Consider the following 21,916-nt stretch of genomic DNA (forward strand, 5'->3'; position numbering starts at 1 on the left):
TCAACTATAATTACTAAATACTAGTCAAGATATCAAACAAATTGATAAAAAATTTGAAAATCAACAATATTTATTGCTTTTTAAACTATACACTATGGTTAAATATTTTACATTATGCAAGTTAATGTAATATATTTTTATTTTGTAGCAGTAGCTAACTTTTGAAGAACCTCAAATATCTTGTCACTTCCCAAATTTTTCACAGAAACTGATGTTTCTTTTCCAAATTCTAAAAAATAAAAAATATATAAATATTTTTACATAACTCTAAAACAACAATGATCATGTCAAAATAAAAGTAATTAAGCCTAAGTTTTAAATAAACCATCATGATGAATAATTAGATTAAAATAGTACTTAAATTGAAAATAAGGTGACATTTTAAAACTATTAAGTAGTCTTATTAACAGTGCAAGTACATCGAACCCTTAATATAAGAATTACGAAAAAAAAGGAAGAAAGCTCAAAAAGTATGTGACAAAAAAATATGAAAAAATATTATGTAATAAAATTCACATGAAAATTTAATAAAAAAATAGGGAACAATAATTAATTAATTAAAATAAAGACAAACTACAGAAAGATATAACCTCATTTTCAAAACCCCACAATAGTAGCAACATGTTTAAAATTTGCCATTTATTAAGAGTTCAAATTTATGGTCATATAAGAACAAAATAAGATTGTCAGTCTCTCTTTAGTAAGTATGCCAACTTTGGAAGAATCACCATTTACTACTAAGATACTATAATGCAACCCTGCAAAATTGTATAATGCAAAATTGTAATATAACCCTGCCTCATTTGCATGATTAACATGTTTTGGAAAAAAACTATCAACATTTTTTTTAAATATAAAACAGGATACCAATTTTGAACTGCCTGCTCATCATTAATAGAAGCAGATTCATCATGAATGATTAGTAAAAAAATTCCTTTTCCAAGATTAAAACAATTTTCAGCCCTGATTTGAATGTCTTTTTCTTAACAAGTTTACAACTACAAAGCTGTTAGCATACTGTTCTGATAGTAAATAGTCAAATTTATCTTAACTGGTAATTTTAGAATTATAATTATATCAAAACTTTTCTTTTAATTAATTTGAAATCTTTACCCCCAGGCATTATCTTATCTGTACATACTAAACATAAAGAAATTTAGTATTTAATAATTGATTTTAAACACTACGTAAAATGCATTATTTAAAATAATAATAAAAAAGTATAATAAAACTTCATTCGCTTAAAAAATTTATAAAATAGAAATAACAGTCAACATATTTCAAGCGCTCACAAAAAAGCGCCCATTTTCAAAACTTTCCAGACAGGAATAAGAAGAAACAAAAGTAATTTTAAATATAAAATGTAAAGCTGTCAACGAAAAATGGAAAAGTAAGAAACTAAACTAGAAAATCCATAGAAACCGAGCGAGAAAAAGATGAAAAACAGAACAAGAAAAACAAAAGGGCCGAGAGGGGCAAATTAAGGTAAAATGCATTTCCATGCATTATGGAGAGGTGGTGAGAAACTAATGTCATTACCAAGGAAATCAGCATTCACATGAGAAAAACAGGATTTCATATGAGCTGATGTGACTAGGGTGGAAAAATAATTTTAGCATTGTCGAAATTGAATTAATACCCAAGATTTTAACAATGTGCAACAATTGATGATTTCTTGTTTTCTTGATAACAGATGTATCCAACATGTTCCTTAAGTCTAAATTTTAAAGCCAATCTAGTTTTTTTGATGTAGCCAAAATTGCACTGACAAGGAATGTGGTAAATGTCCCAGCAATTATCAAAATTAACAGGAATTTTAAAAAAATAAACTTCAATTTTATTGACAGACCAAAAAATGACTTTAAAACCATAATGGGAGAAGTTATTAGCAATTTTATAACAAACGAGAGAAAAAAACGGTAAAGAAACAAGTTCTCTGTAAGAATTAAAGGAAAAGGGTCTTTTGGATCCAGTGAGTTTAACAAGAGCTGAATGAACTATAAAAGGGTTAAATCCAAGGTTAGCAGCAAAGAGGCAGAGGAAGATAAGTTCGTAATTCAAAGAAGAAAAGCCAGAGCAAAGATTTAATATGCAGAGAACAAAAGTACAAAATGCAAAAATTTTTTGGCAATTAGGGGGATTAGAATTAACATTAGGAGGCAAAGAGACAGCAAAATGTTTATGATAAACAGAAGCGGAAAAATGATATTTAGTTACATGAACATCTAAAAAGGGTAAAGTAAAATTAATTTCTGCATTTAAGTAAATTGAATGTTGGAGTCGACCAAGTTGACAACAGAAAGAAATTCTTGAAAATCAGTATCACTGTCTACTAAGACAACCATATCATAAACATATCTTTTTCACAATATGAATAATTTTAAAACTTTTTCTTTGAAATAATGCATGGATATTCCACAAAGAATGGGATAGAGGGGCTTGCCCATGGCTAAATCTTCATCCACAAAGAATGGGATAGAGGGGCTTGCCCATAGCTAAATCTTCAATTTGTTTGTAGAAATTACCATTAAATTCAAAAGTAGTTTGGTGAATACAGAAATTGACAAGGGAGATATCTTCAATTTCAATAAAAGAGAGGGGAAATTCTTGCAATTGTAGTTTTAATCAATAAATAGCACCAAGAATGGGAACAATAGTGAAAGCATAGTTTTGTTGAAGGGGAAAAGATGTGCTAGTTGGGAAACAAAATCATAGGAATTTTTAACAATGATACACGCTAAATAGCGAGCAAGTTCATAGCACAAAGTATCAATGTTAGAGACAATAGGTCTAAAATCAAGTTGAAACTTGTGAAATTTAGGAAGGGTAAAGAAACTAAACAATTTGAAACAGTAGAAATGACAATAATAAGTTTAGTGTAGTCTAAAAGAGTACAAGAACTTGCTATTTAATTTTTAATAGTAGTAGAATAAGGAGGGTCAGACTTTAAAATTTTGTAAAGGCAAGAGGCTAATATATTCTTAACATGATTATAGTAATCAGATTGACTGAGAATAGCAGTCTACCCACCTTTATCTACTTTGGTAATAAAAATGTTCGAATGAGACTTCAGTTCATTAATAGCTTGTTTTTTAAGGTAGGTGAGATTAGATTCATTCAAGTGTTTATTTTAAGAAATAGTGTCAGAAATTAAATGTCGGAGAGTAACAATTTGACCAGGAGAAACTTCATACCACCTAAATGTTGTTTCTAATGGGTATATAATATTTGGAAGCGAAAATTTCAAAGTAGCAGTGAAATTTAAACCAAAATTATGGACCTCTTCTTTGGCTTGCTAAGATTAATAGAAGGTAAATTAACAAAAGAATGTAGGGTTAATGGTTTGACAATAGGTTGCGATTGCTTATTAACCAAATTCAGATTATTCAATTTTTTGCTAAGATTACCCATGTGTTTACAGGACAAAAAGCCAAAATAAGCATAGTTTTGTTTTTCCCAAGAACTAAACTGAGAAAAAGAATTGGTAAGGAAAAAATTAAGATTTATAAAGCCCTCTCTCAATATCTGATAAACATTTACAAGTATCTTGAATTACAGCAAACAGCACATAGAATAGCTAATTGGTACCTGTTAACAACCCTATCAACACAACGAGAATTATTAATGCTACATTTGGTTTGAATAAAATAAGGAATGACTGATAAAAACTTGCATTTAGGCAAAAAACCCAAATGATCAAGAAAACACAATTGCTAAGAAAGCATTTAAAAAGATTGATATTAGAACAATTCATAAATTAAAAGGAGGGAGGAAACCCAAGAAAATATCAAAAAGAAAAATAACATTAAATACCCAAACAAGCAAGGCAAGAAGATTTGTCTCTTTTGGTTAACAATGTTTAAAAGCAGTAATAAAGTTAATAAAAATTTTATCATGAGTTCAAGCTCGCCTAAAACCTTATTTCAGTAAACGGGTTCTAGGCTGTGCCAATCGCATCTCGATCTCTCATATATGAATTTTAAGCAATAAAATATAATTACAAGAGTGTTGTGAAGTTTTGTCAAGCACTTTTGCTTCAAGCTGTTTTTAGTGAACTATATGGCAGCACCTGCTTTGGATTTTTTACGGAAGGTAAGTAAATATAATATTACCAATATTATAATATGGTACATATTGTAACGTAACAGTGTGACAACTGAACTAAAAGCATCAATTCCTCGAGAGGTAATGCTAAAATGATGTTGCTTGAGAGACACACACGAGAAGTGATGTTCTTTTTTGTGTAGTTGAAAAAGAGAGTTCTTTTCTGAGAAGAGATATTTTTTTGGGTAATATTTTGTGATTTTTCGTGTGAATGTTTAAAATAATTGTTTGGTACAACTCACGTCTTATTTCTGGTTGTTGTGACACAACAGAATTTTACTGATGGCAGCGGCAGGATATAGTAAGAGTAGTTGATTTAAGGTAGTCAGTGATTGTATATGTAGTTTTTTATCAGTTGTAAAGTATGGCTTTTCTTAATAAAGCGAAAAAAGTGGATTTGATAGAATTGGCCGACGAATTAGGTGAATCTGTTCCACCTCAAGCAAATGTTTGTGAAATTAAAATAATAATTCAAACTAGTAAACATTATGAGGTTGAGGATGTAAAGATGTGTTTGACTCATATAACGGAGGAGAGAATTAGGCGAGAAGAACTTGAAAGACAAGAACAGCGAGAAGAACTTGAAAGACAAGAACAGCGAGAAGAACTTGAAAGACAAGAACGGCGAGAAGAACTTGAACGGCAACATCAATTGGAAATGCGTTAGACTCGAATTAGAAACAAATTCTCAAATTCAGCACCAAAACAGACCGGTGTCAGGTGAAACAAATCATAAAATACAGATTTTACAAATAACTCCAAAATTTAATGAAGGTAAAGATGAAATGTTGTTGTATCTGATAAATTTTGAACGTCGAGCAAAATGCACAAATTCCTAAAGATGAATGGGTGCCTTACCTATTGAGCGTACTACCACCCGACATTTCAAATATGTTGGCGAGAGAGTCTCCTAATGATGCCAATAACTACGACTTTGTAAAAGAATTGATTCTTAAACAATATAAGCTTAATGCAGAGGAACTCAAACAAAATTTTTATCGACATTTTAAATCACCTGAAAAATCTTGGCGAAATTTTGCACAAGAATTAAATTGCTATTTTAGCGAATGGGTTTCTGAAGTAAAAATTACCACTTTCAATGATCTTAAGAGTTTGATGGTTACCGAGCAAATGAAACGTCATGTACCAAATGACATGAGAGATCATTTTCTTGAAGATTGGATGGAATTGAATTCTTATTCCAAATTAGCCGGAAAATTGGACGACTCTGAAAGTTTAAAAACCACTTTCAAGGAAATGTCTGCGTCTTATAATCGAAGTAACCAAGATGATTCTTGGCGATCTCTGAACCAAAGTGATACCAGAACTAAAGAAAAGTTGACTTGGCAGAAAAATAATGTTAAAGAAAATGTTCGCAAAAGAGAATTTGAAAGAAGAAGACAGCTTAGATGCTATGAATGTGGTTCTTATGATCATCTACGCCCTCAATGTCCCAAGGCGAAAACAAATTCAGAAACTGTGGCTTCGCTTCACGTTTCGGAACCAAGGTTTCCTGATATAATGACACCATATACGAGCATTGGCGTGGTAAATGGCATTGGCATTTCAATACTACGAGACACTGGCGCAACCTTGGATTTAATTCCTAGGAGATTTGTAAAACCTGAAATGTACACGGGTGAATTTGTTTGGTGAATAAATTGCGGTAGCTTTCCTTTTTTCAAGTTATTTAAGCATTTTCTTTCTTTTTTTGAAGTTTGGCTTTAATTTCTACATTTATAAATTTTAATATTAATAGTCTGACCAGGATTGGCTGGTTTAAACCAAAGTAGTTCACCAAGTGGTTTTATTGAAAAAATACTAAGTCTGTTCTTTTTTTAAAAAATATTATATATAATTAAATTTCTATTATTTATATAAATTCTTTCAGTTTGATTGTAAGAAAATGAAAAAAGACTTACAATTTTGAGTTTAATTCCTACTGGCAATCGGTATTATCTCAAATAAACATAAATCTGCAATTTTTAAATGTTTAGTCAGAAATGCCTTTTCATAAAAATTTCTATGTTAAACAGTGTTAGCATTTGGTCCAGAAGAAACCTACTTTTTTCCAAGACAGAGGAAGAAACTTGTAAAAAATCAAAAGAAACACGACAAAATGGAAGAAACTAAAAACTCACATTAAATTTAATACAGATGGAATCATTTAAGCCCATCTGTAAATTTTTATAAGGGCAGGCAGAAGTAAATAATACAATAATTATACTTTAAATCTAAAAATTTATCATTATTAACAACTGATAAACTGGTTAGAAAAATTACAGAATTAGTAATTTCACAAATCATTCTTTTTTAAATACTTTTGAAATGACAAAATTGTGTCGAATTATACTTATATGTTACCTTAACTGTAAGTTGAAAAATATTTCTCTTAGAATAACTTAAATTACCAAGTTATTATTTTTATTTTTTTTAATTTTTTAATTCAACATAAGATAGTGCATGAATTTATCTTTAAACAGCTATTCTACCCTATATTAGGATTTCCTTTTTAATACTGCACCTACTTTAAGATTTAGAAATACATTTGAAATATTATAAGTGGTTAAAAATTGATTACAAAGATGTTTTTTTTCTTCAAAAAATATCCCTTTTAAATAAAACTACTTTTTAAAGATATAATAAGTAGAAAAAATTTATATAAAATTTTCCCTTTTTTCTTAGTTGGCATTCAGAAAAATTAAAACAAAGATGCATCAATTAAAGTGTCATTTTGAAAATGCTGTAATTTATAGCACTCCACAAGTATCAATGTAATTTTACTAACTAAGACTTATTAACACAATATATTTACAAGAAGTTTTAAAACTATGAAAACTTTATGCAAACTTATATTAAAGTGCTTGGTAAATTTTTTTATTGTTGATTTCTTTAAAAGAAATTATGAATTTTTAAAAAAATAATCAGTTGATGTAAATCATGACTTATACCAATGAACCCTTCTTTTTACTTTTAATCTTGAGAGCTGTTTGTAATATGTTAGTAAACTTTCATGTATTTCAATTAGAAAAATACATTTTCCCACAATAAACAGTTCATTGAATTCCGTTAATCACACATTTTAATTAGCTAATTATTCATACAATATATTTACTTATAAATATTTTCAGTCTCAAATTTAGAATATGAATGCTACAATTTGATTTTAGGTGATCCGAAGAGGAGAATGAGCAGAAACCAATGGATAGTAAACAGCATGGATAAGTGAATGTGAGAATTAATGTGTTAGAACCTACAGAAAGTAAATAATACAATAATTATAATTTAGATCTTAACTGCTTCAAGCTTATAACTTATTAATGTTTGCTCTTACTCATTCTGATAACGGAATATTTTTTTTCTAAGCAAAGTATTAGTTTTGCATTCTTCAATTTTGAATGAACAATATTTTAAAGCCACTGTGCATAGTAATAAAATTTTATAAAATTACATTATTATGCTGACTGATAAAGAGAATTTTGTGTCAGGAACATGGTTCATATAAAAAATAACATAATTGTTATTTGGCATGAGACATTTTATAAGTCCTCTGCAATACAAGTGATCCTTAACCTCAAAAGTTTGTGCCCCTCAACAATAATTTTAAAATTAGTGATTTCCCAGGATTGTTGCAAAATTTTTTCAGGTTTAAGCAAAAATATTTAATATTCCTTAATAATTCTTGTCAAAATCAAACTTTCAGACATTTACAGGCTTTTCAGAGCCCATCAGGTTGATCTATAATTTGAGCTATAATATATAGTACAGGTAATAGAGTATTTTACCAGGAAAAATTGGCAGGAGTTTTTATTTTTTGTACATTTATGTTTTTTGGGGTGCTAAATACGAATCCACATTTCCTGACCAAATTTTTTTTGAGAAATATATTTTTCCGGAAAAACCTGCTAAAATTCAGTCTTTTGTATTCAACCTTTACTTGATTTAAGACAAAAAAATTTTGGTGGCATATTTGAAAACTGGAGAAAATTTCCTACTAATTCTATGCTTTCAATTTGTCTGTAGGATAATAAATTAAAGAATTATGAGTTTGAGAATAATGAATAATATAGCAGAATGATGTCTTTCTCAGTACTTTTGCTGAAAAAATTGAGAATAATTAATATGAGGTTAGAAATTTATAAAAAAAATTTCATAGAATCTACTGATATATAATTAAAAAATATTTCCATTCTCTTGAAGGGAGAACTACCCCTTTTCCAATAACCATAATTTTTCCAAAGTCGTCATTTTTAGGGTTTTTCCAATTTTAATTCTCTGTTTATGACCCTACATTTTTACGTAATTTAGACTTATGACAACACTAATTTCCGACCTCCAATCCCACTGATCAATTTATTCTCAGACCCTGAGAAGAGAGTTGACCCCTTAATCCGCCCTTCTAAATAACTATAATTTTCTTTAAAATATTTCTAAAACCACTATCTCTCTCTTTTTCAAGGTTTCTGCAAATAAAGTTTGAAATGTGAAGTTCTTTCTCCAATTTTTTATTTGATCTAAAAAATGAAAATTGTTCCCCCTCCTGACAGCCCCATCCTCAAAAACCAAAAAATTTTAAGGGAATTTCTCGCAATTTTTTTAATTAATAAGCAATCAAATTTAAGAATAAGACTTTTAACATTTCAATGCAAATGAAACATTTACATGAAACAAAAATACCAATCTAACATTGTAAATAAAAATGGAAACAAAAATAACTTTTATTTAGCAAGTTTAGTGTAAAATTTATCCTTTTGTAATAATAATAATATCCGAGGGATCCTAGTTAGGTTGTGATAAATATCAATATGTTGCCCTCCTCAACTATGTAGCTTTCAAGGATATGAAGCTTAAATTATTGCACAGATAAATGAATCAAAATAAATTTTCCTTATTTTTTTCTCACATATTTCTTGAATATGACATCAATGATAGATGAGAATGTCACTTTGAAAAGATCATCAATAGCATAAATATGAATAGCATTAATTATCCTTATTTATTTCCAACAACTGAATTCCACAAAAAACTGATTAAATTTAGATTTGTTACTTGCAATACTGGAAGTTATAATTCTGTTTTTGGAAGGAAAAAAATTTAAAAATTTAAGAAATAAAATTATGTCTAGTGATAAACATTTTATTAAAAATAACAACCAAGACATTATTAAATATTTAAATTACAATAAAATTAATATAGTATTCTTACATGTGATTATGAAACTTTATTTACGAGTATACCCCACAGTAATTTAAAGAATATTTATTAAGAAATTTTTGATAAATATTTGATTAATGAAGATATTATTAGGGAAGATTGGATTAATTTAAGTAATGTAAACATTTTTGAAAATTAACTATTTAATGGTATATGTTTCTACAAACAAATTCAAGGTATCTCAATGGGAAATTGTTACTTAAGTGCATTTGCTAGTATTTTCTCACATTTTTATGACCATAAATTTTTGCAACATAATTTATTAATTGAGTTTAGATTTATTGATAATTTAATAATTTTTTAATGTAATGATTTTGATTTAATTAAAGATATTTATCCTAAAGACCTTAATTTAATAAAAACTAATTTAAGTTTAATGTTATTAGTTTCACACATTTTAAATTTATTGGTAATAATAAAACAGATTTTCTTTCAGCTATTAAGAATTTAAAAATCACCTTAGAGAATTATGATTTTACTTTTAATTATTGTAATTAAAATTTTTCAATTCAATATATTTTAAAGGAGTTAAACTAATTCGACCCATGTTGAAGCCCGCAAAAATAGGCCTACACAGTGAAATTTAGGTTTTTTTTTTTTGTTGTTCCTGAAGAATATCGATGGAATCTTTTCATTGCATTTTTATATCATTGAAAGTTTTTGCTCTCTTTTTCAAGTTTTTCAAAGTGGTCAACACTAAATTTTTAAAGATCTGGAAATTTATATTTTATTTCGATTGATAACTTCATCTTCATTTATATTTCTTATATGTAGACGTGTCCTTATAAGTATTTTCTCAGTGTATTTTTGACTTGTGTTTTTTGTTATCATTAAATTTTGATCATTATTTAAATATTTGAATTTTTTATTGCATTTTTTTAATTATTTTATTAATTATTTCTGCATTATTTTATTGCATTAGTTTAACCATTATAGGGCATCTAGGCACAGTCAGTTTTTGGTTTAACCACTGACAACAGAAAGGCTCCAGTGTGTTAGCAGACAGTGCGTCCCCAGATGAAGTGCCGTTTTTGCTAGCATGCATGTCTTTAGAATTTTGTTTTTGGTTTATCCTTTTATTTAAATTGTTTACACAAAACAAATTTGGTTTTAGCTGCTTTTAGCGCTTTTCTGTTTTGACTTATTATTTCAATATTTTGTTCTTAAAGTACTTTTCTTAAAATTTGCTTAAATCAATTTTATATTTTGACAGGATTTTGATAAGCAATTATCATTCCTGTCCAAATTATTTTTGCCTAGTGCAGTATGTATCAATGGCCAATTGAAATGTATACCCCTTTCTGTCTCTCACTCTCTTCTTTTCATTATGCATTTGGATAGGAGAACTCACATAAGTGTTGTTAGAAGTTCAAATTGAGTAAAAATTTGAGATAAGCAGAAAAATCAAGAAAAACCCTAAAAATTATAATTTTGAAAAGGTTTAGAAAAAATTATCATTATTTGGGGACGGAGAGTTCACTCAAGTGGGTGGATGTCATTCCTATGCTATAGTAGTCATTACTCCCACAGTCATAATTCTCTGATTTATTACCCTATGGATACATTGTAGGGATAGATTTTGTATGAATTTTCTCTAGTCTTGATAACATAAAACTGGATTTAGTTTCTTCAAGAAAGTAAAGTTTCAAAAAGAAAGGTAAGTAAAGTTTCAAGTAGTTAAGTTTCTTCAGGAAAAAAATATTTCCCAGAACAAATTTTAGTTGCAAAGGCAGATTGATGTTCACTTCAAAAAACAAAAATGTACCAAAAAAAAATAACTACTTTCGCCAATTTATCCAGGTAAACTCCATTTTTGAGCTCTTGCCTGGACTACTGGTAACAATGTTAAGAATGAAAAAATCTTACCATATCTAGCATATATTTTAGGTTCCACATTTCTACATTCACGAACCAGCATTGGAAACTGTGGATTACTTTTCTTCAAAGGAACATAATGCTTTTGTATAAATTCTCTAAAATGAAATTTCAATAAAAAGTACTTAATTTACAGTTTCAATTAAACATGAAATCAAATAATTAAAAAAACAATTATTTAAATTAAAGAAAAATAAAGTAATCTAAATCATTACTGTAACAACAAAATATAGGGTGACAGTTATTCTAAAATTTTATATGCAATTTAAAATGCATTTTTTCCCAACAAATACCCAAATAAATATACCCAATATATAATAAATATACCCAAAACCTTTTTTCTGAAAATAGGAAATGATTTAAATCTTCATACTTTATAATTAATTAAAATAACTTTTTTGAAATTATTGACAAATAATTTAAAAAATATTATTATTCACTCACTTTTGAAGTAAAAATGTTTCTCAAACCTTTTTTTATTAAAAATCATTAAAACATTTTCCATGTAATTATAGATGCTTTAAAAAAGGCATCATTTTCTTCTTCTTCTTTTTCTTTTAATTGCTACTTTAAACACCAAGTCAAAACACTAAAAATGCAATTATAGAAATAAAAAAATTTTCTTACATGAAAAAAAATTTTTTTTGGATGATCTGAACAAGAAATACTTTTTTCCCAGTCAGACAAATTTTGTTACATGTTTTAACAAAAAAGCATTACTTTCCATTAGAAACACAAATTTAATATGTTTTTCCAATAAATTTTAATAATAGATCTTAAATTTGAAACCTTAGTAATAATGATGGAAATATATTTATGAGTTAATCCTCACCGCCTAGTTTATTACTTAAGAAGACTTTCCATGTCCTCATGCTTAAGAAGACTCTTTGTTCATTAAAACATTAAAGTGTTGTGGATGGAGAGAGGAAAAGGTAAACATGTTGTCATAATTATGCCAATATAATTATGAAATCAGTATTCAAATTATTACAAATCAGCAATTAAATTATTAGAAATCAACAATAATTAAAAGAAAAAAAGTTTAGTCATCATCAAAAATTTGTTAAGAATAGAAAGCATCATATTAACTTATAATCCATCATGAAGAGAACTACTAAATGGAAGTGCATAAATTATGGCATACGCGAGAAGTAATTACTTGTCAGGTAGCACAGTGGTCTGGTTAGACAAAGAAAGTACCGTCAAAAAGATAGTGCAAAATTTCTCATTACATTTAAATGTTGTTTTTTTTTCAGATTTATGACAAATTAAATACAATGTTGCAAACTGTGCATAAAATTTCCTTAAACAATTAAACAGGATTAAGCTTAATTTAAACTGAATTTACACTGTGTTTAAAGTTAAAAATGTGCATATTTTGTTGAATTTCATGAAAACAACTAAGAGAAATGTAAAACTACTACTTCAAAACAAAAATGTAAATCTTGTTTGTCGAATACGCAAGCATATACGTGTGTTTTGGTAGAACTAGAAGAGGAATAGACTTTGTAAACTGGTATGGCGAAACCTGCATTTTGTTCGCTCACACATCTTGATGAATTTCATAATGTCTTTTTGCAGCAATCAGTTTCTTTTAATTTGATTTTAAGCAACAAAAATGAGTAACCAGCAAATCTTGTTTTGATAACCGAAAATAGAATTTTTTTTTTAATCAAAATAAGTAACATTTGGACACAGAAACTCAGTTATTTTAATTAGGTGTTATTTAAAATGTAGCCATTTTAAACTCTTATGAGTTGAACACAAAAATTTTAGCAAACAAAAATGAAATTTGAAAATAATAATTAATCTTAAGTCATCTATTTTAATAATATCAACTTATTTTGATAATTTTTTTATCAACAAAACAATCAAATATTGAAAACAAAATATGAAATATGTTTTATGAAAATGAGGAACCTTGGACATCGAAACAAAGCGACAGTGAATATGTTTGACAATTATTTTTAACATTTTTTTACTGAAAAGTAGCAGCAAATTTGATAACAAGGAAGAATAGTTACTGGTGCAATAAATAAATAGTTAAAATAAGTGTTTTCAATACATTAGTCTGTAAATTAATCAGTCTTTGAAACCCATCAGAACCTAACAATTAAAGGGAAATGATGAGTTTTCGTGAGGATGCCTATTTAAAAATCCGAAATGGTTAAAACCAACAAAGCACAGAGAACATTAAACCAAAATAGCAATTATCATTACTGTTTTAAAAAATGCTGTGTCTCTACTTTTTTTTAAAAGATCAAACTTATTCTTAGAAGCTGATTGAGATGCTTTAGAAGCGACTGTTTCTTTTGTCACTTTCCTTTCAGTTGCTTGAGATTTTAGTTCCTCTGCAACAGTTAAATTTGCAAGCTGAAACAGCTGAATTTTATCACAACTAAAAATGACAGCATCCTTTTTACAAAAATTGCAAAACCCACATATCTTCTACGAGAGCACCATATGCATAATTTCTTTCCAGAATCAATCTTTTGATTTAACCAATTGTCATGAAATTTTAAATACCAGGGCATTTTGTACAGAAAAAGAATTCGGTTCTTATCAATAAGTGCTTTAAAAACAAAAACGTGCACTGATAAGTAAAGATTAAAAACTGTGCACTATTCGTTCAACTGCATGAGAAAATCGAAAAATAAGAACTGCTAAATAATACATCTGACCGAACATAAATATGCATGAAGAAAGATCATTTGCATTCCTTGCTTTTAAAACCATAGAAATAAGCAAGCAAAATAGCAGTCTATTTTCAGGGTGAAAGCTGAAAGGCAATTCATTCTAATAAGTGGCCAAGATCATGGAATGAAACAAAACACAATCTTCTTCCTTTTGGAAAGTGGTTGAATCCATTCCTTATCTACAAGAATGGGTTTTTACCAGGAAAATCAGCTGTGTAGCAGTATTTTATTGTTTTGTTTTTTTACTTGCCGTTTTGAATTCCTCTTTTCTGTGCAGCATTTCAAGGAAGTCCAAAAAAAAAACAACACCCAAATTGAAACTCAATTTTGAGAAAAAATGTGAGACAAAACACTGTTTTTTTTTTAAGTCCCGTATATATTCTTAACGCAAGTAGCAACTTTCTGCTCATTGAAGATGTGCCCTCATATCCTTACCATTTTAAAAATTTCAAATTTAAATTTAATTCTTCGCAAGTATTGATTACCTTATCTAATAATCTTTTCCAGTAATGTCTTTAACTAGTACAAAAGTTTAAAAAAAAAATTTCAAGACTAGCCCTTGATAGGTTTTTTCTAAATATGGGACAGGGATAATTGTTCAAGTCCGCTAATGCCCAAAGTTTCATAAGCTAATATGCTGAAACATTCAAATTTATTGATTTTTCCACAAGTGCATTTAAAATAATACTTCCACAAATTTAATAAGCTTATTTTAAATTTGAGGACTAATGTAGCACTTTTTAAAAGCTGCTTTAATTTATTAAAAATTTATTCAGAGGCTTTTTCACAAGAGAATTCGGTATCGCATGGCTTCTCTTACTTCTGACTACAGAAGAAAAAACAGAATAAACAAAATGCACCATCCAAATTTCATAAATATTCTAACAAAGATAATTCTTTGAAATTTTGATTTTCTCCTTCCACTGGTAGGAAACTTCACAGATTCATGGCATGCCCATTTTTTATCATCAGTATATTTTTTATCATGCTCTAGTCATCCAATATCTTTTAGCATTGAATCACTTCCACTTCTGATAACTGAGGCATTTAAGAATGGAATGAAAAAAATCATCTCTATTGAATTTAGAGTAGCAGAGCTGAACAAACAAATAATAAAAATCTACATTGTTTTTAAACGTTTTCAACAAGAATGAGAGACAAAGGAGTTTCAAAGATAAAAAGCAAAAACTTAAAACTATTGAATAACAAATATTAACTAGTATTGAATAACAAATAAAAAAAAAGGCATTAATACAATTCACATTCAAAATTAATAATTTTTGAAATAAAGCAGAGCTGCAAGAAATGGAACAAAACAGTATTAGTTTAGGGATGGAACAAAACAGCACTAGTTTTAATAAAGTAGTAAAATAAAGAGAAAGAATCCATAAAATGAGAATAAAGGTTAATTGAAATGTTTGTTTTATTGTTTGTTTAATTGTTTCACTGTTTGCTGCTTTACTGTTTGTTTAGAAAAATGTGCATTTACAATTATTATAACAACTCAAATACTAACAAGACAGAGGTGACAAGTGGTTCAAAAAAATTTTTTTAAATTAATTTTCTTTTAATTAAATTAATGAGCACACATAATTAAAGTTATAAAGATAACAAATTTCATTTGGAAAAACAAAAACAATGTAATAGCAATCAATAAAAAATAGAAAACAACAGAACATATTAACGTTTGGTCTGTTATCCCACTGTAAATCTGATGGGATATCCAATCAAGTTTAATACACACAGGATCCTTTTAATTTTATAGAATTTTTATTTAAAAAAAAAAGATTATAAATTTAAGAAGTTATCTGGCAAAATTGACTTGTGTTTCACTAGTCTGATGATAATACAGAAATCATTAATAAATAAAACTTTTAAGCATTATAATTCCTAATTGGTTACTTTTTATCTTGTTTTAGTCAAGTATTTTAATGAAAGAAGGTGTAAAAGAACATGGAGTGTTTCAAATTTTATATCCAATATTCTAAATCCCTTCATAATGAATGAAAATTGGAAAATGAATTCCTTAGAAAAAAGCAAGTTGGTTTCCAATGTGGAAGCAGAACAACGCAAATATCTTATCAATATCTCAATCTAAAATTATTCTAACATTCAAAAACAAAAATTCAAGGAGCAAATATGAAATCCAAAAGACATCATGGACAAGCGAGTGTTTCATACAAATCAGGGGATTTTAAATTTGGTTTCAACTTATCATGGTCAGGGTCATAAATAACATGGTTTAAACCATGTGATTTCTTTAAAGAAACCAAGCCTGGTTTTTTTTTAACAAATATTTTAGATAATTAAATTTTCTATTATTTATATAAATTGTTGCAGTTTGATTATAACAAAATGAGAAAAAATTAAAAATATTTACTATTTTGAGTTTAATTCCTACTCGGAATCTGTATTATTTCAAATAATCATAAAGCTGCAATTTTTAAATGTTTAGGAATGAAATGGTTTTCCACAAATATATTTATGTGAAAAAATGTGGGCAATTTGCCCAAAAGAAACTTGTTTTTTTCAGGACAGTGGTAAAAACTGAAAAAAATCAGAAGAAACTAGACAAAATGGAAGAAAGAAAAAATGACCAAAATACAATTGTTTAACGTTAATTGCTAAATTATAAGAATAACTCCAATTAAACAGATTAAATTTAAAACTGTAACAGAAAGTTTAAATTTTTTCATTTACTTTTTTTTTAATTATTTACTTATTCATTTATTAGTTTTTTAGAGAAATTTGAAATCTATATATCATATTTATTAAGAGTTGGTTTGAGTATTCATACTTTATTTGATTATAAAAATCAGTATGCTATTTATAATTAAGAAATTAAGAATCCAATATGCGTTATTAGTAGTATCTATGTTTAGTACTTGATTTTTTAATTTAGTGTTTTTAATAAAGTTTGATTATGCTATTTTAATAGTTCTTTATATAACAACAAAATTAAGTTTTACTACACTCTTTAACACAAAATATTGAAAAACCAGTTATTTTAATTTTCAAAGAAATTCATTAAACAAATTTCAGAATTTTTTCTGCTTTTTAGATTTCACTTATTTAAAATTGATATTTCAGAATAGATCAAATATTAATATTATTGTTTGAACTAGATCACAATTACAAACGGTTTACAAAAGTTTATTTAGATATCTGATATTTTTTTTTTTTTTTTTGTTTTGTTTTAAAAAGAGTTTCATTTGGATTGGAAGAAGCCGATTTCATTTAGCAGTTTCTTTTCAATGTGGAAAAAACTTGCTATCCCTGATTGTCAAATAATGTGAGCAAATTCAAAATTAAGTCATAACATCTCTTAAAAATGCTTAGAATAAAAAAACCATGCTCTGTAGTTTTTAAAATTATATGTAATTATTGATAGGGTTCAAGTTTCACAAAGCTTATTTTTATCTACTTGTTAAATACATTATGCCTGTTACAGTCAAAAGTAGAAATGTGAATGAGGTGCTTTTCTAAATTTAATGTTTTCAGTTTAATTTTAGAATTATTTTTTGTCACCAGTGTTAGTAAATTTGCATCGTACACATGAAGTAAATATTCATTATTGTAATTTATTGTTTCATATTAGATTTAAAAAAAAAATCTGTTAACAAAAAATATTAAATTTATTTAAAATATTTTTTATATATTTATTTAATGCTGCAATATATCAATAAGAATATTGCTAAATTTTAAGCTCCTTTGTGTTAAAATAAATGACCAAAAAAAATTTCTTTATTTCCCACACCTTAGTATTAAAACATACCTTTACTATTTTATAAGTTTATATTTATGCAGTTCATTTGTCTTTTACATTTCTTTGCATCATTCTATGAATCTTAAATATTTTTTAATTGAGAAAATATTTTGAATTGAATATCTGACACTCATTTAAATCAAAGTTTGTATCACTTCAATAATTAAAAAACAAAAAGTTTGTTTTAGACAATTAACTGATATTACTGATAAATAATGGCATTAATGTAAATAATGTAGAATTACAACAGTTTCATATATACTAATTTTTAACTATAATCACAACTAAAAAATTATTTAGATATTAAATATTTATTTGTTAGTTAAGTGGAGTTGTAAAGTAACAAATATGCATATTCAAAATCTTTACTAACTATACTTTTTATCATACATATCACAGATTTATGAACAAAAGTGAATTTTTTTTGGTTTTCTTTATCAAAATATTAATACAGTTAAAACCGAGAAAAAAACTGGTTTAAACCAAAAAATAATCTTTCTTTTTTTTGGAAAAAAAAAACTTTTTTCTAACTTAGATCATAGTACTTGAACACAAACCCATCCACATGAAGAAAATTTGTCATGTAATACAATACCCAAATGGCGAAAGTTTATCATTTTTTGCATTGCAATAATCATCAAAAAACACTCTGATTTGATCCAGGATGAGCAAATAATGCTAGAAGGATGAAGGACATAAACACATAAATTGTAAACACATAAATTAACAACAGACAGAGAGAGTATGACTGCTAATATTAAGACTTTAAACTTAATGGCGGTTTAGAAAATGAAAGAATGTTTCTTCCCCATACACTGTTTCCCTAGCTATTAACATGGAAAACGAGTTTTGCTATACAGAAACAACTACAGGTTAAAATACGGCTTTTACATGCAGAACTGTCAGCGAGTTAAAATAAAATGCAAAATAATATTTTAAGCACCAGGTTGAAACGTATTTTATTTAACTATTTATTAAGGTTTTTCAATGAATAATTCAAAAATATCCTTTTCTGCTCTTTAAATGTGCTAACATAGTAAAATTTAAACAAAAAAAGAAAAAAGAACTGAATACTTAAACTATGCATTTTGTTTTATTGCATGTGAAAGAGTGATTTTCTCCTTCGTTGCTGTAATATAAAAATATATTTCAGCACTATTTAATTACTATCATTATTCAATTAGTATCATACTTTTACTGCATACAATTTATAACGTTATTAAATTTTATATAAATACTCCTAGTTTGTTTTTTTTAATCATTAGAATCAATACAAATTTTAATACAAAATATTTAAAGCAATATCCCATATATATTTTATATAAACAATTAAAACAAATTGATTATAGTGGAATGATGAAAAGGAAAAAAAATGATAAATATAATTTCATATAAAACAGTAAAAGTAAGCTTTAGTACTAATGGTTTAGCAAAGTACAAACTGCTTTTTTTCATTCATTTAAACATACAGCTTTAAGTTAAATAATATAAGGGTTTGTAGTGTCAAGGTCTAAGATATACATTATTGGGGTCGTCTTAAAATTCCTGATAAAAAAATATCTCATCATTATTTGTTTTGATTTATAACTTTTTGTCCTCATACTCCCAATTTGTGAGTGCTCAAAACATCTCATTTTCTATGAATACAAATGAAGATTTTAAAATAATTGATTCAAAGAATTAAAAGATTTGGATTTTTGATTCAACGTCCTATAATTTTAATTCCTAGTCCAAGTAAAAACTACAAAATTCAATTGTCTAAACTTATGTAAGAGACTGTCCACTAAGCATATATATATGCATCAGGCATATAGCCTTACCGGCAAGAATCCTTGTTTCTAAGTTCTTGAGACCTCTGTGATTTTATAAAGGGAAAAAAATACTCAAATAAAAAATTTCTCATTCTCAATTTTTTTCATGAATTTAGGAGTTTGTAAACTAATTTATTATTTTCAGTAAATGTAGTAACAAATCTTTAGGGTGAATATTTTCACGATTGTCAATTTTTCTCCTTCGTGTGATTTTAAAAATGAAAAATTCCAGCAACAGTATCAATCATATCATAACATTTTAAATGTGGAATTAGGGCATTGTCTATGAAATTACTTTTGAACATTAATGCAAAGTGGCATATTGACTTTTACTTTTGATATTATTGAAGCCCTACTTTAAAATTACAGTATTCAATTAAGGAAGTTCTATATTAAATTATTAATTTCAATTAAACATTTGTATGACAGAAGACTAATTAATGAATATTAGTAATTTTGTTTTTTCTTATGCAACAGTAGGATTAAAATCTTCTAAAATATTGATATCAAACTGTTAAGCATTGTTCAGTGCTCCATCAATTAAATTTTTTGGAAACAGTCAAAAATTTCTGCTCTGAACAAAATAATTCTGGAATAAAATACTCTATTTTTTATTGTACTTACGTATTACATGAAAAGAAATACTCTATTATACAATTAAAGTAATGTAAATAAATTTAGAATTTTTTTTGTTATATATAATGTTTTTTGGATATAAAAAAATCATTTTGAAAATATTATAATAATGAATAAAAATCTTATTACAATACAAATTTGTTCAAACTCATAACAGAAAAGAATTTCTAAAAACATCTCATTTTAAAATCTATCAGATTATGTATTTGGTGAGGGTCTATTTTATTTCAAACATTTCTAGATACATAACCTAATTTTAAATTTGCTCACATTAATTTTATTTAATACAAATATTTCTGCAGGTTAACAATCATACGTAAACATTTAAAAACTATATATATAAATTTTTTAAGAAATGCAGATGTGTATCATTAAACTTATATGAGAAAATTTAATATTTTTTCAAATGTGCTAGATTCAAACTAAAACTATTTATATGAATAATAAAAAATTGAAACTTTAAAAATATTTAAAAGAAACAAAAACAGGCTTCGCTCTTTAAAATCCATCTATTTTTTGCATCATCACTTCAAATCGTTGTAGCACTCATTTTCCGATTCTATTATTTGTTTTTGTAGTTTAAATATAGGTTACGTTATATTTTTTGTTATTTAATTATTCGTAGCATTTAGAGCAATTATAATTCTTACGATCTATTACACTGCTTTTTATAACTAAAAAATACCAAAATATATTTTTGCTTGAATTTAGAGAGTCTGAAAAAAATATATTTGTAAAGAGACCCCGATGCAGTGCCCTGGTCTTTTTCTCGTGCACCACTGCCCCGATGTCGTCAAAAAAAAATCTCCATTGCTTTTCAATAGTATTTATCATGTGAACATAAGAAATATGTTAAATAAGTCCCTGCAAATGATCTAAATAAGCAAATATTATACCTGAAACCTAAACTTTCGTTAGAGTTCTGACATAAATGGAAACGAAATTCTTTTAAATAAGGACCTAACTTCAAAGCTTTTGACATTTTTGAACTTGTCTTTCTTTTACACTTATATTTGTTTATTATTTACGTTCTTCACAAATTTTTCAGACGCTTTTGGCTGCTTACTATTGCTGTAGAAATGCCAAAACCGAGCTCAGTACTTCAGATTAAAGGCCTATTCCTTCTGCGTGCGGTTCACGCTTTCGGTTAATATCACCACACAAAGAAACTGCAAGGTTTGCCATGTTTAGAGTGTTATCCTTTATTTGGCAATGGATGGTGTTTTCAATAGAAATGTAAACAATAACAATCTCGAGCTCGGGACCTACTCTAGTTCCGGTTAAAAAGTTTGCAGCTGCTTACTACATGCTATTCTGATAGGCGATGTTTTCAAACGGATAATTCTGTTTTCAATAAAAGAAATTAACTAGATAATTTCTGAGCTCAAATCTGCCGTATTTCATAAGATATTAATGTTATTATGTAATTCTGGGGAGTTTGGAGTGAAAATTTGCTTTAGTTATTTTGTTATTTCTTATTGAAAAAGGTGACATGGTTGCTAGATTTTGAATAACTCGATTTTTTGGCAGTCTTGATTTGGCCTCTTTCCATTTGTTTATTACTGTTTGTTCGTGTTGCAAGATGTGCACCATCTTACGCTAGTGTTAACACTTTTAGTATTGTAAACAGTATTGTTCGCATTGTGAACATAAGTAATAAATAATCAAATGCATTGTTTGCAAGAATCTCAAAACACAATTATGCCAAATGGCTTTAAAATACAACTGAAACAGTAACCCGGAAATTTAGGCAGTCCCGAGCTTGCAGCGCTCCCTAGTGTAGAAAACACCATCCATATTAGTGAGAAATATCA

The 21,916-nt window shown here is 27.2% G+C and overlaps 1 protein-coding gene across 1 annotated transcript; it reads right to left on the reverse strand.

Annotated features, from left to right (window-relative positions):
- Positions 1 to 52: 52 nt before the first annotated feature.
- Positions 53 to 21,207, reverse strand: ND-B8 (NADH dehydrogenase (ubiquinone) B8 subunit). Its single transcript, XM_016075733.5, has 3 exons — positions 20,999 to 21,207; positions 11,185 to 11,291; positions 53 to 229 (listed from the first exon to the last, which is right to left on the reverse strand). Exons 1-3 carry the CDS (start codon positions 21,082 to 21,084, stop codon positions 138 to 140), a joined length of 285 nt encoding a protein of 94 aa, XP_015931219.1. The 5' UTR covers positions 21,085 to 21,207; the 3' UTR covers positions 53 to 137.
- Positions 21,208 to 21,916: the final 709 nt, after the last annotated feature.

This window comes from Parasteatoda tepidariorum, chromosome 12 (assembly GCF_982258835.1).
Source record: "Parasteatoda tepidariorum strain Cologne lab strain chromosome 12, Ptep-v5.0, whole genome shotgun sequence".
NCBI lineage: Eukaryota > Metazoa > Arthropoda > Arachnida > Araneae > Theridiidae > Parasteatoda > Parasteatoda tepidariorum.